General features: G+C 40.1%; 1 protein-coding gene across 2 annotated transcripts in view; it reads left to right on the top strand.

Moving 5' to 3' along the window:
• The window catches only part of Pank2 (pantothenate kinase 2), a 33,575-nt gene that overhangs the window by 12,335 nt on the left and 9,085 nt on the right, over window positions 1–12,155 (top strand). For both annotated transcript variants that reach the window (XM_038329982.1, XM_038329981.1), the window contains exons 2-5: window positions 2,094–2,446; window positions 6,112–6,365; window positions 7,766–7,942; window positions 11,397–11,520. In XM_038329982.1, the coding sequence (XP_038185910.1) occupies window positions 2,094–2,446; window positions 6,112–6,365; window positions 7,766–7,942; window positions 11,397–11,520 (908 nt within the window). The remainder of the gene's footprint in view (window positions 1–2,093; window positions 2,447–6,111; window positions 6,366–7,765; window positions 7,943–11,396; window positions 11,521–12,155) is intronic.

Here is a 12,155-nt window from a genome sequence, read left to right as displayed (position 1 = left end):
TTAGTATGTGTGCACTCCCATTTTACTGCTAAGTGTATTTATTTGTATGGCTTAGAGTATATAGCTCTGTGATTCTCACACCGCTGACCTGTACCTCTGATAGTTTGTCCTGATACTTTGTTGTTTTTTTTTTATTTATTTATTATGTATACAATATTTTGTGTGTATGCCTGAAGGCCAGAGAGGGAGCCAGACCTCATTACAGATGGTTGTGAGCCACCATGTGGTTGCTGGGAATTGAACTCAGGACCTTTGGAAGAGCAGGCAGTGCTCTTAACCACTGAGCCATCTCTCCAGCCCTGTCCTGATACTTTGAATTTAGAATTTTATTCCTTCCTCTCTTTAGCAGTGTGATCACACAGTTGGCTTTCTCTCCTCGCTGTGGAAGTGATCAGTTTGTATTTCCTAGAGACTGTAGCATTTTCTGGAACACTTTTTTCACTCAGCTTATTTTTGAGTTTCATAGATAAATTTATGCTTTCTTTTTGCAAGGGCAAGTGCTGAAAGCACTCCCCCCTGATTAGGAACAAACTCTATTCATCTATTTTTTTTAAAAAAAGATTTATTTTAAAATTGTGTGTATGTGTGTTTGTGTCAGTATGTGCATGTTAGAATAGATGCCAGAGGAGGGCCAGAAGAGTGCTGGGTCTCCTGGAGCTGAGTCACCTGCAGTTACGCCACCTGATGGGAGTGCTGGGAACGGAACTCTGGTCCTTTGCAAGAACAGTGTTCGTTCTTTTCCTCTGAGCCATCTCTCCAGCTCCTATTCATTACTTACACACAAACTTATAGGTATCTGATTCTGTTTACTTTTGAAAATCATGAATTAATTCTTGTAGTTTTGGCATTAGTTTCTAATTTTTCACAGATGAGATCACAAAACATTTACTAGTCATTATTCCTGCAACTCTTTCTTCAGATACTTTCTCATTTTTGTGGCACTTGTTCCCTTTTGGTGATTCATCCTTAGGTGAGAATTGTTGTTGATCTTTAAATGGCTGTAGATTCTGTTTATTGTCTTCTGGGATGGGGTATAGTGGGGAGATGGGTGGAGGCTGTCCTTCCTTGGTGTGGCACCAGCCAAGTGGATACCATCCTGACTCTGTGTGTCTGATCCATGTACTCAGGGAAGAGACTGTTTGCCTTTGTGAGGGTGAGCAGTACTCCTGGTCCAGTTGCTCCAGGTCTGTTTCCTGACCATATCCCATATCAGCATAACTGCTGAAACTTGTCCCTGTGTCATCCTTGGCGGCCACTCCGTCTGCTGCTTGGGTAGAGTACCCCTGTTTGCTTGCCACCTTCACAGCTGTTTCCAGAGCTTTATTAGCGTTCTTGTTGGTTCAGAACAGACACTGACTAGATTTTTGTGTGTGTTCCAGAGCTATTTTAGGGGAGAATGTTAATAAACTTAAGCCCTCATTAGTCATTTCTAGATTTAGGATTAGGCACATCTATGTTCAGCCTAAAACCTATGGAGGCCAGGAGAGGATATCATATCCCCTGGAACTGTAGTTAAATATGGTTGTGAGCCACCAAATGACTCTCCGCCCCCTATTTAATTTTAAAGTGTTTTTTGGCAGCAGATAGCTTGGACTTAAAGTCCATTGAAACCTTTTATTTTTAAGCTGCCAGTATTTTCCTTTCTTTGGCTTCCCAGAGAATGAACCTAGGGCCTGATGTATATATAGTAGATCAAGTACTCTATCCCTAAGCTGTACGACTAGCCCAGAATAGCACTGAGAGGAACTGACCCTGGAGAGTCTTAGGTCAGGCCGGACCTTTCCAAGCTCTGTAGTCTCAGCTCTCCTTCCTTTGAACTGGAGGAAGGCTGAAGATTTTGTTTCAGTCTTTGTTTTTCAGGGTTGAAACTTGTTAGCTTTTAAGTATTTCACAGTATAGTTTGGGCATACAGAAATGTTAGTTTGTCCTGATACTTTGATATTTTTGATTCACATTTCTTTTTCCCAAACCTTTTAGTTTAGAATTTTATTCCTTAGAAACCATAGCCTACGGAATAAGTTGCTAGTCAAGTAAATATAAACTTTTATTTTTAGAAAAAGGTGTTTTGACATTTTTTTTTCTTTCCCATTTAGTTTTTCCATGGTTTGGCTTGGATATTGGTGGAACCCTAGTAAAGCTGGTTTATTTCGAACCTAAAGACATCACTGCTGAAGAAGAAAAGGAGGAAGTGGAGAGTCTGAAAAGCATTCGCAAGTACCTGACCTCCAATGTGGCTTATGGCTCCACAGGAATCCGGGACGTGCATCTTGAGCTGAAGGACCTGACTCTGTGTGGACGCAAAGGCAATCTGCACTTTATACGCTTTCCCACTCATGACATGCCTGCTTTTATTCAAATGGGCAAAGATAAAAACTTCTCGAGTCTCCACACTGTCTTTTGTGCCACTGGAGGCGGATCATACAAATTTGAGCAGGATTTTCTCACAGTATGCATTTTTTAGCTTATATACAATTTATGGAAATTTGATTGTTTAAAATGATGCCAATTACAAGTGGTAGAATCACTTCCATTTATAATGGAGCTTGACTATTCTTGAGGGAAATGAACATTATATAAACTAGTGACAGTCAGTAGTTGATCTTCTGGCGCTTCTTGGGTAGTGTGCTTCTTACCTGGTTAAAATATGTTGATGTATATCAGCATAGCATTTTACCATTTCTTTTTTTTTAATATTTATTTATTTATTATCTATACAATATTCTGTCTGTGTATATGCCTGAAGGCCAGAAGAGGGCACCAGACCTCATTGCAGATGGTTGTGAGCCACCATGTGGTTGCTGGGAATTGAACTCAGGACCTTTGGAAGAGCAGGCAATGCTCTTAACCACTGAGCCATCTCTCCAGCCCCTTACCATTTCTTTAGTATGAAAACTTTGACTGTGGGATAAGCACAATAAGAGTCTATGAGGAATACTATCATTACATTTTATTAAGGAGTTTAAAAATTGAAAAATTTAGTCCTGGGCTAGGCAGATGGATCAGTCAGTAAAGTGTTTGGAGGACCTGAATTCATTCTTTAGAACCCACATAAAAAGACTGTGTGGGCTGGAGAGGTAGCTCAGCAAGGACCTAAGTTCAGTTCCCATACCCATGTCAAAACAGCCCATAACTGCCTGCACTTTCAGTGTTAGGGTATATGATAGCACCTGTGGTCTTCTTGGAAATGCATACACAAAGCCATAAATAAAAATTTAGTTGGTTTTGGTGGTCTACGCCTTTAATCTCAACAGTACTCATAAGTCAGAGGCAAGTGGATCTCTTCTGAGTTTGAGGTTAGCCTCAGATCAGTCAAATGGAAATAAAATAACAATAAGACTGGGTATTGTTCCAGCACTAGGGAGGCAGAGACAAGTGGATCCCTGGGGCTCCTTGGGTAGCTTCCATGGAAAACTCCAGGCTAGTGAAGACTCAAGAAAAAAGTAGATGTCACCTGAGAAATAACATCTCAGGTTGTCTTCTGATCTCCACAGGGCCACAAAACTACTTGCAACCCTGTGTACCACATAGTTTCCATTCTGCCACCCCTGTTATTTTCCAGCATGTCTGGTTAAAAGTATTTTTGGGAGTATCGGGGGGCTGGAGAGATGACTGGTTAAGAGCACTGGCTGCTCCTCTGGAGTACCCAGGTTTGATTCCTAGCACCCACATGGTGGCTCATAACTGTGTACTGTGTGTAACTCAAGTTTCAAGAGATCCTAGTATATACATATAGTATACATACATGCAGGCAAAGCCTCATACACATAAAAATTTAAAGTACCGGGCAGTGGTGGCACACACCTTTAATCAGCACTTGGGACAGCTAGAGCTGTTATATAGAGAAGCACTGTTTCAAAAAACAAGATTTTTAAAAGCTCTTTTCAGGCATTAGAACTGACGGCAGAGTTGTTGTGCACAAACTAGGCAAATACAATCCCAGCCTATGCTCTTCTTGCCAACCAAGTTTTTCAACCATATCTAGACTCTTAAGGCCAGTAGAGCACTGAGCATTAGGTTTTGCTTTCCTTTTGTGAACACTGCAAGGTTTTGGGGCTTGATCTTTTGTGGGTCAATGTGGTGAAGGTGTGAGTACTAACAAATGAATTGTGCAATACCGTAGCCTTCAAAGGCAGTGCATACAGAGTTAAAATGTCTTCACTAACCTCTTTTCATGCTACCAAATGAGAATATTTGACAGAGGGAGGTTTTCCCTTTTCTCTGTCAACACAAAGCATAGCTCTTGCTTCATAGGAATTAAGTTTATTCTTCATAGGAATTAAATTTGTTTTGGCAGCACAAGTTTGGACTGCTCTGAACAGCATGAATGACATCTTTTTTGTGGGAGAGGTTACCGAGCAAAAGGAAGCCATAAGGCAGTGCCTTTCAAAAAACATGGGTAAAGACATCAGGTTGGCAGGTGCTAGTAAGTTTTAGATGTTGTCTAATGACTTTTTTAAGTTTAAGCTAGTGGTCTACTAATACATTCCAAAGATTTTAGCTGATAGTCTAAAAGGATGTTAAGTATAAAAATTGGTGATGGCTATTGAGAGTACTAACGAGCAGTTAAGAACTAACCAGTTAGTCGGTGTGCCGACTCGCCAGCATATACCTGGCTTTTCCAGGGAACTTGAGTCTATACTGTGTCTGTGCTTCACTCTTCCCCTGTGTGTCACTGCACACTTTATGGCCTTGCTCTTTTCTGATTCTCTCCCCATCCCCCAACTGGCTAATAAGCTAATAAGGTTTTATACTCTTTTTTGTTGTTTTTGTTTCAAGACAAGGTTTCTCTTTGTAGCTTTGGAGCCTGTCCTGGAACTTGTTCTGTAGGCCAGGCTGGCCTTGAACTCAGATCCACCTGCCTTGATTTTTCTTGTTTACTGGTTTTCAGTGGTTTCTTTTCTATCTATGAATTCAGGTAAAGAGTAGAATAGCAAGTCCTCTTTTGTGAGAGTCTCCCAGTGGACTCTGGGTCATAACTGTTAGGTGGGTGGAAAAGATTTCTGTTTCCAAGATGCTGTAGAGGCCCCATTGCAACAAATATTTGAAAAGCATTCAGGCCATGAACAGAGCCTCAGTTGTGTGAAGATTCAAGGGAAGAGTGCAGACTGGACTACGTATCCTGTTTGTTTGTTTAATTTTTTGTTGGTTTTGTTTTTGATATTTTTCAAGACAGGGTTTCTCAATGTAAAAGCCCTTGCTGTTATGGAACTCGCTTTGTAGACCAGGCTGGCCTCAGACTCACAGAGATCCGCCTGCCTTTGCCTTCCAAGTGCTGGGATAAAAGGCGTGAATCACTACTTCCTGACCTGGACTATGTGTTTTAAGAATAGGTTCTTAGACATTGATGCAGACATACTCAATAAAATACTGGTAAACTGAATCTAAGAACACATCAGAAAAATCATTGACCATGATCAAGTTGGCTTTATCCCAGAGATGCAGGGATGGTTCAAATTTGTCAATGTAATCCACCATATAAACAAACCGGGGGGGAAAAAACCCACATAATCATCTCATTAGATGCTGAAAAAGCCATCGACAAAATACAACATCTCTTCATGATAAAGGTCTTGGAGATAGCGGGGATACAGTGAACTTTCCTAAACAATAAAGGCAATATACAGCAAGTCAATAGCCAACATTAAACTAAATGAATAAGCCATGGCCTCAACTACATCTCTACTTCACTGTCTCTTTCAGCAGTGGTCCTACATTCTGCTGGTCACCTGTGACTTGGCACACAGCCCCACAGTTGCAGTGGTTTGGATGGAGACTCTTTGGGTCTGTGGGAACCAGAGTTTATCTTGGCAGTCCATCCTCCTGTTTCCTTCCCCCAGGACTGCTCTACAAGCACACATAAATGCCACACATCCATGGGCAGGCATGCTTTTATGTTTCCTTCCGTGTACAGATGTCTTTTTAAGTGAAATTTAAAATTTTTCTGTTGGTTGCCAGAGATGGTGGCTCACACCTGTAGTTCTAGCATTTAGCAAGTGGGGACAAGAGGATTTGGGACCAGCTTAGGTTACAGTGAGACTTTGGTCCAGAAAACCATATTTAAAAAATTGTTGGCTTATTAGAAAATCGGATTACTTTCTTATTTTATTACAGATAGGCGACCTTCAACTTCACAAATTGGATGAATTGGATTGCTTAATAAAAGGAATTTTGTACATTGACTCAGTTGGATTCAATGGACGGTCACAGTGCTATTATTTTGAAAATCCTGCTGATTCTGAAAAATGTCAGAAGTTACCATTTGATTTGAAAAATCCATACCCTCTGCTTCTGGTGAACATCGGCTCAGGTGTTAGCATCTTAGCAGTGTATTCCAAAGATAATTATAGGAGGGTCACAGGCACCAGGTAAATCTTTCATATAAGTCATTGCTTATACTTGATAAAGGTTTACTGAGTTCTCAAGTATCACAGAACTGTATTTATAGCACCCATTAAAATTTTTGTGAAAGATTAAAATTTTTGAAACTATGCAAAAAAACATTGCTTCTTTTTAAATATTCTGATATTATGAGCTCTTTTTAATCTCTTTTGCTTAGGTTTTATTGTTGTTTCATTAAGTGTTGGCTCAACATGACTCACTGCATCCAATTTATGGTGTGCACATATAAAGTAGCTGAAGTTAACCAGGTAGACTTTTGGAAGAGAAGGCAAGAAAACGGCCTTCCTTTGAAACCTCTAGATTTTGTACATATACATGCATACATGCTTTAACATGTGCATACATGCACTTATACCACAGGATGTTATAAGGTGACCAGGGGATGGCCATAGGATAAGGGATATTGATATTCATGTGATGGTGTGTGTGATAGTTTGATTGAGGATGGCCCCCCCATATACTCATATGTTTTAATATTTGGTTCCCATTGATGGAAATGTTTGAGAAAGATTAGGAATTGTGGCCTTGTTGGAGGAGATGTGTTACTGAGGGTGGGCTTGAAGATTTCAAAAGCTAGGCATTCTTAGCTTTCTCTGTTTCATGGTTGTGTCTCAAGATGTGAGCTTTCAGCTAGTGCTCCAGTGCCATGCCTGCATACTGTCATGCTGTCTGCCGTGATAGCCATGGACTCTAACACTGAAACTGTCTGCCCCAAATAAACTCTTTTCTATATAGGTTGTCTTGGTCATGGTGTCTTATCACAGCAACAGAAAACTAAGCAGTATAGATCTAGAAGTTGAGGTACTGATAACTAGAAAAAATGATTTGAAAAGGGAGAATTAGATGAAAGAAGAGAATGAATGTTTTGGTTAATGTTCAAGGGTCATTTGAGGAAAAGGAACTGAGGATTTGATAAACTTTACCTAATGAGTATTAGCCAACAAATGAGAGTAGTTTGGGGAAGAAAGGTTTCAATAGAGGGATCTTGTGGCTTAGTGACAGGTGCTGGGATGACTTCAGAGGTCTTTCTGCACTTGAAGACAGAAAGTAGGTGCCAGTATGACATTGGGTATGTTGGCCTTATTTTTGTGTGCCTGAGGCTTTTTATCCTCAAGAGTAGACTGCACTGGGAACATAGACAGGGAGATGGGCTCTGTATATTTTTCTACTTTGTTGATTCAAATGGATATATGCATTTTGTGTTTATGAGGCACTTGTATTTATCTTCTTGAAAACTTACTGGTATCATGCATGATTTAGCTGGGGCAAGAGTAGACCGATAAATGAATGTTGTTTTGGGGTTCATAAGTCTTAACAACCCATTCCTGTGTTTTAAAAATACTACATTGTTTGCTTTTAATCATAGTCTTGGAGGAGGAACTTTCTTTGGTCTCTGCTGTCTTCTTACTGGCTGTAGCACTTTTGAAGAAGCTCTTGAGATGGCGTCTCGCGGGGATAGCACCAAAGTGGACAAATTAGTTCGAGACATTTATGGAGGAGATTATGAAAGGTTTGGATTGCCAGGCTGGGCTGTGGCTTCAAGGTAAGGGAGTATGTACATAGTAAGAGACTATAGTTAGATATATGCTGTATTTTAAGCAGTTTCATTGAAATGTAATTTATAAAGTTACCTGATTAAAGAATTTAATTTGGGGCTGAAGATGTAGTTCAGTTAGTAAAGTATGTACTAATATGAAGCCCTGTACTAGTGTATATGATCCCAGCACTGTATAAACTGGGTGTGGTGCATAACCTATAGTCTCAGCCCTGGGATGGAGGCAGGGGGTCCGGAGTTCAGATCATTCTCTGCTTCATAGTTAATTGGAGGCTAGTCTGGTATACACAAGCACTTGTCTTTGTGTGTGTGTGTGTGTGTGTGTGTGTGTGTGTGTGAGAGAGAGAGTGTGTAATTTAGTAGTTTGTATGTTTACAGTATTTTGCAGCTATTTCTATAATTCAATTTTAGAAAATTTTTATCATTTTAGAAAGAAACCTTGCAGTCCTTAGCTGTCACTTTTTCATTTTACCCTTCCACCCTTCCCAAGGCTGCTTTTTTTCTGTCTCTGAATTGCTCTGAACATTTTATATATATAGTATCATGTCACTTAGTGCAATGTTTATATAATTCTTTTTATTGTTGAGTGATCTGTTATGTGAATATACCATATCTTATATATTTATTAGTTAATAACATTACGTGTTCCTTTTTTTTTTTTTTGTCATTAATAGTGCTGAAGACCTGTGTACTTGTCTTTGTATGGACATTTCCTTCCTTCCTTCCTTCCTTCCTTCCTTCCTTCCTTCCTTCCTTCCTTCCTTCCTTCCCTCCCTTCCTTCCTTCCCTCCCTCCCCCCCCTTGCTTCTGCCTTGCTATTACTGCCTGGCCAAGCTTAAAGAAGTCTTTACATGTTGTAGATAAAAGTTCTTTTATATATATAATATATATATATATATTATATGCATGATGCATACACATAATTGATATACTCCCCTCCCCTTTTTTTCTTTTTACTTCCTTGATGGTATTTACAATCCATAAATTTCTAATTTGGGGTGGTAGGTGGGAGGGGGCAAGGTCTCTTGTATCTCAGACTGGCCTTGACCTTGTTATGTTCTGACTTTGTCTCTACCTTCTGAGTACTGAGATTACATGTTTGTATCACTACATCCAGATTATTTAGTGCTAGAAATCATGTGTAGGGTCCCATATGTGCTAGGCAAGCAATTGAGACTACACCTGTAGCCTTATTTGGTCTTTTTGAGACTGGGTTTCAATGTGTGGTTCTGGCTGGCCTCAGGTTTTTGTTTCTCCTTCTACCTTTGCCCTTTGATGGCTGGGGTTATAGGTAAGTGCTATCAAACCCCGCCAGAAGCTTGCAATTTTGGTGAAGGCTCTTATTAATGTGTTTATCTCTTGTGCTTTTAGTGACATTTGCCCCCATCCAAGATGTGAAGACTAACTTCTAAGAGTTTTATAGTTTGGGCTTTGACATTATGTCTAAGACCCGTTCTATGTTAGCTTTTCTGTATGGTACATAATAGAGCTCCATAGTCTCTTTTGCATGGTGTTTTTCACTTCATCTCTGAAGACTGTTCTTTTCCTATTCTTTGGAGCCCTTTGTCATAGTAGTTGACTCTGGATGTTTGGTTTTATTTCTGGATTCTTAATTTTCTTCTGTTTTGTATATTTGTCTTTAGAACAGTACGACGTTCCCTTGTTTACTACAGTTTGGTACCAAGGGGGAAGTAGTAAACATACAGGATACAGCCCTCTAACTTGTTCTTCCTTTCCAAGATTATTTTGAATTTCTTGACTTTCTGTATGAACTGTAAGATGAACTTAGCAATATCTATAAAAAAGACAGCTGGGATTTTGATCGGGACTGTGTTGAATCTATTGACCAGCTCGAGGAGTATTGCCAACTTTTATTTTTAATTATTTTAAATTTTATGTGTGTTTCCTTTGGATGTATATATGTGAACCCAGTGTCTGTCTGATGGCCATGGAGGTCAGAAGAGGATATCAGTCGAGAAATGTGAACTGTTGAACCTCTGTATGGGTGCTTGGAATCTAACCTGGGTCTTTGTAAGAGCAAGTGCTCTTAGCCACTATCTCTGTAGACCTGAATATTACCAACTTAACACTGTCAAGTCTTTGGTTTAGGAAGATGGGCTTCTTCATTTACTTACATGGTTTTTGTCTTTCAACTGTAAAAGATTTTAGTACACGAGCATTATATTTCTTTTGTTAAGTATATTTCTACTTAGTTCTCTACAATTCTATCAAAAATGGAAGTCTTTGCTCACTCTTCCTCTTTCTGATTTTGAGACAGGATTTCACTGTGTAGCCCAGGTCTCCCTTGATCTCTCAGGTGCTGAGATGCTGGCCTGTGCTACCCTGCTCAGCTTGGGGGCTGTCTTAATTTTATTTTGTTTGTTGTAATTTAAAAAAAAAACAAAACAATTTTATGTGTGTGACTATTTTGCCTGAGGTACGTCTGTACACCATGGGTGTGCCAGGTGCCCGCAGAGGCCAGAAGAGGGCATCAGATTCCCTGGGATTGAAATTATAAACTTATACATGGTTATAACTGACATGTGGGTTCTAGGAATTGAAGGGGTTCTCTGGAAGAGCAACCAGTGAGCCGTTTTCTAGCCCCCTTGGGGTTATAATTTTGTTTTTGTTTTTTTTGTGTGTGTGCTAAAGTACATGTGTGTTGTTTTTGAGGTAATAAGGTCTCACTATGTAGCCCTGACTGGCGTTAGACTCTTAGAGATCTACTTGCCTCTGCTTTCTAAGTGCTGGTATTAAAGGTGCGAGTTACCATGCACAGCAGAGCACTTGGTTTTTAATAATAGAAAAGGCATTCATGCGCAGGCATTTGCTGAGTAATAGGCACTGAGTAATGCTGTAGATTCTGTTTTGTTTGTAGCATTTGATCACTGGTCTTGATTACTTATTCTTATTCTTGGATTTGAGTCATAATTACTAATGCAGCACTTTTGCTGATCAGTAAATATGGAAGTCTTTTACTTAACTTCTAGAGCAGCCAGGTACTTTAGTAGCTCACTGTGGAGTTCAGCTGTTTTGTACTCTATGCTGATAAAATGAGTTTCTATAATAGATGTTACTGTGACCATCTGAGTGGAACAGTTGCACATAGGAATGCCCTGCTGATAAGAGATGTCTTCCTGGAGCCCTGGTGGCAGATCAGGCAGTGTTGTCTCCCAGTGGATCTGTAGGATGCTACTTGGATAGGGAACTATCTAGTACCAAAGTTGAATTTTAGTAAAAGACAGGGCAAGTTACCTTCTCATTTAGAGTGCTTTGTGAACTTTTGTTTGAAGCTGAGCTCTCTTCAGTGGATGCTTCTATTATTCTGTAATAAATGGAAATGCTTATTGTAAAGTCATCTTATCATAGTAAAGTAACTTGGAAGTTCTCTTGGACTGTATTGCCTTTGTTTCACCAATGATTTTTTTTCCCTCCACCTCAGTTTTGGAAACATGATGAGCAAGGAGAAGAGAGAAGCTGCCAGTAAGGAGGACCTCGCCAGAGCAACTTTGATCACAATCACCAACAACATTGGCTCCATAGCAAGAATGTGTGCCCTTAACGAAGTAAGGACATGAGATTGTTCTTTTCTCTAAGGGGAAATGATGACTCTCCTAAATGGGTCCCACCTTGGCCTTACACAGTGTCTGTCTTCACAGTAGTGCCCAAATATAGTTACATGGGGGTAGACTTTAAATATGAACTTTATTCTTGAGGAACAGATTCATCTTCATTGACACCTCCTCCCCATACACACACCTTTTCTCTTCCTGAAGATAAACATTGCTGCTGCTGGAGGTGAATGAATTCTTTTGAGGAGAAAGTAGAAGGGGGTCAGGAAGGAAGCCAGAGTTAACTGGGGAGTGGGGTGAATGATGGGTAACAATGCTGAATCTAGATGCTGTGGTTTTTGGGTGCTATTGAGGTGTGGAAAGGAATTCACAGGAAGCCACTGAAGCTGGGAGAAGACTGAGCGGTCAGAGGAAGCCCACCTTGGTCCCATCCACCTCAGCAGAGCTGTCTTCGTGCTTTCAGCTTCTTTACAGTGCTGCCTTGTAGCATTCAGGTCAAGCAGCATTGTACAGGGCTATGAAAGAACCAAGAATGGGCTGCCCTCAGGGACAGAGATCTAGGATCCAGTTGGTGCAGCTTTATGGCTTGTCCCTATTTACACACTTTGGTTTAAAATTATTCTTTAAAT

The sequence above is a fragment of the Arvicola amphibius genome, chromosome 5, assembly GCF_903992535.2.
Source record: "Arvicola amphibius chromosome 5, mArvAmp1.2, whole genome shotgun sequence".
Taxonomy (NCBI): domain Eukaryota; kingdom Metazoa; phylum Chordata; class Mammalia; order Rodentia; family Cricetidae; genus Arvicola; species Arvicola amphibius.
The sequence above is the reverse complement of the archived record's forward strand: the minus strand, read 5'-3'. Positions and strand labels throughout refer to the sequence as shown.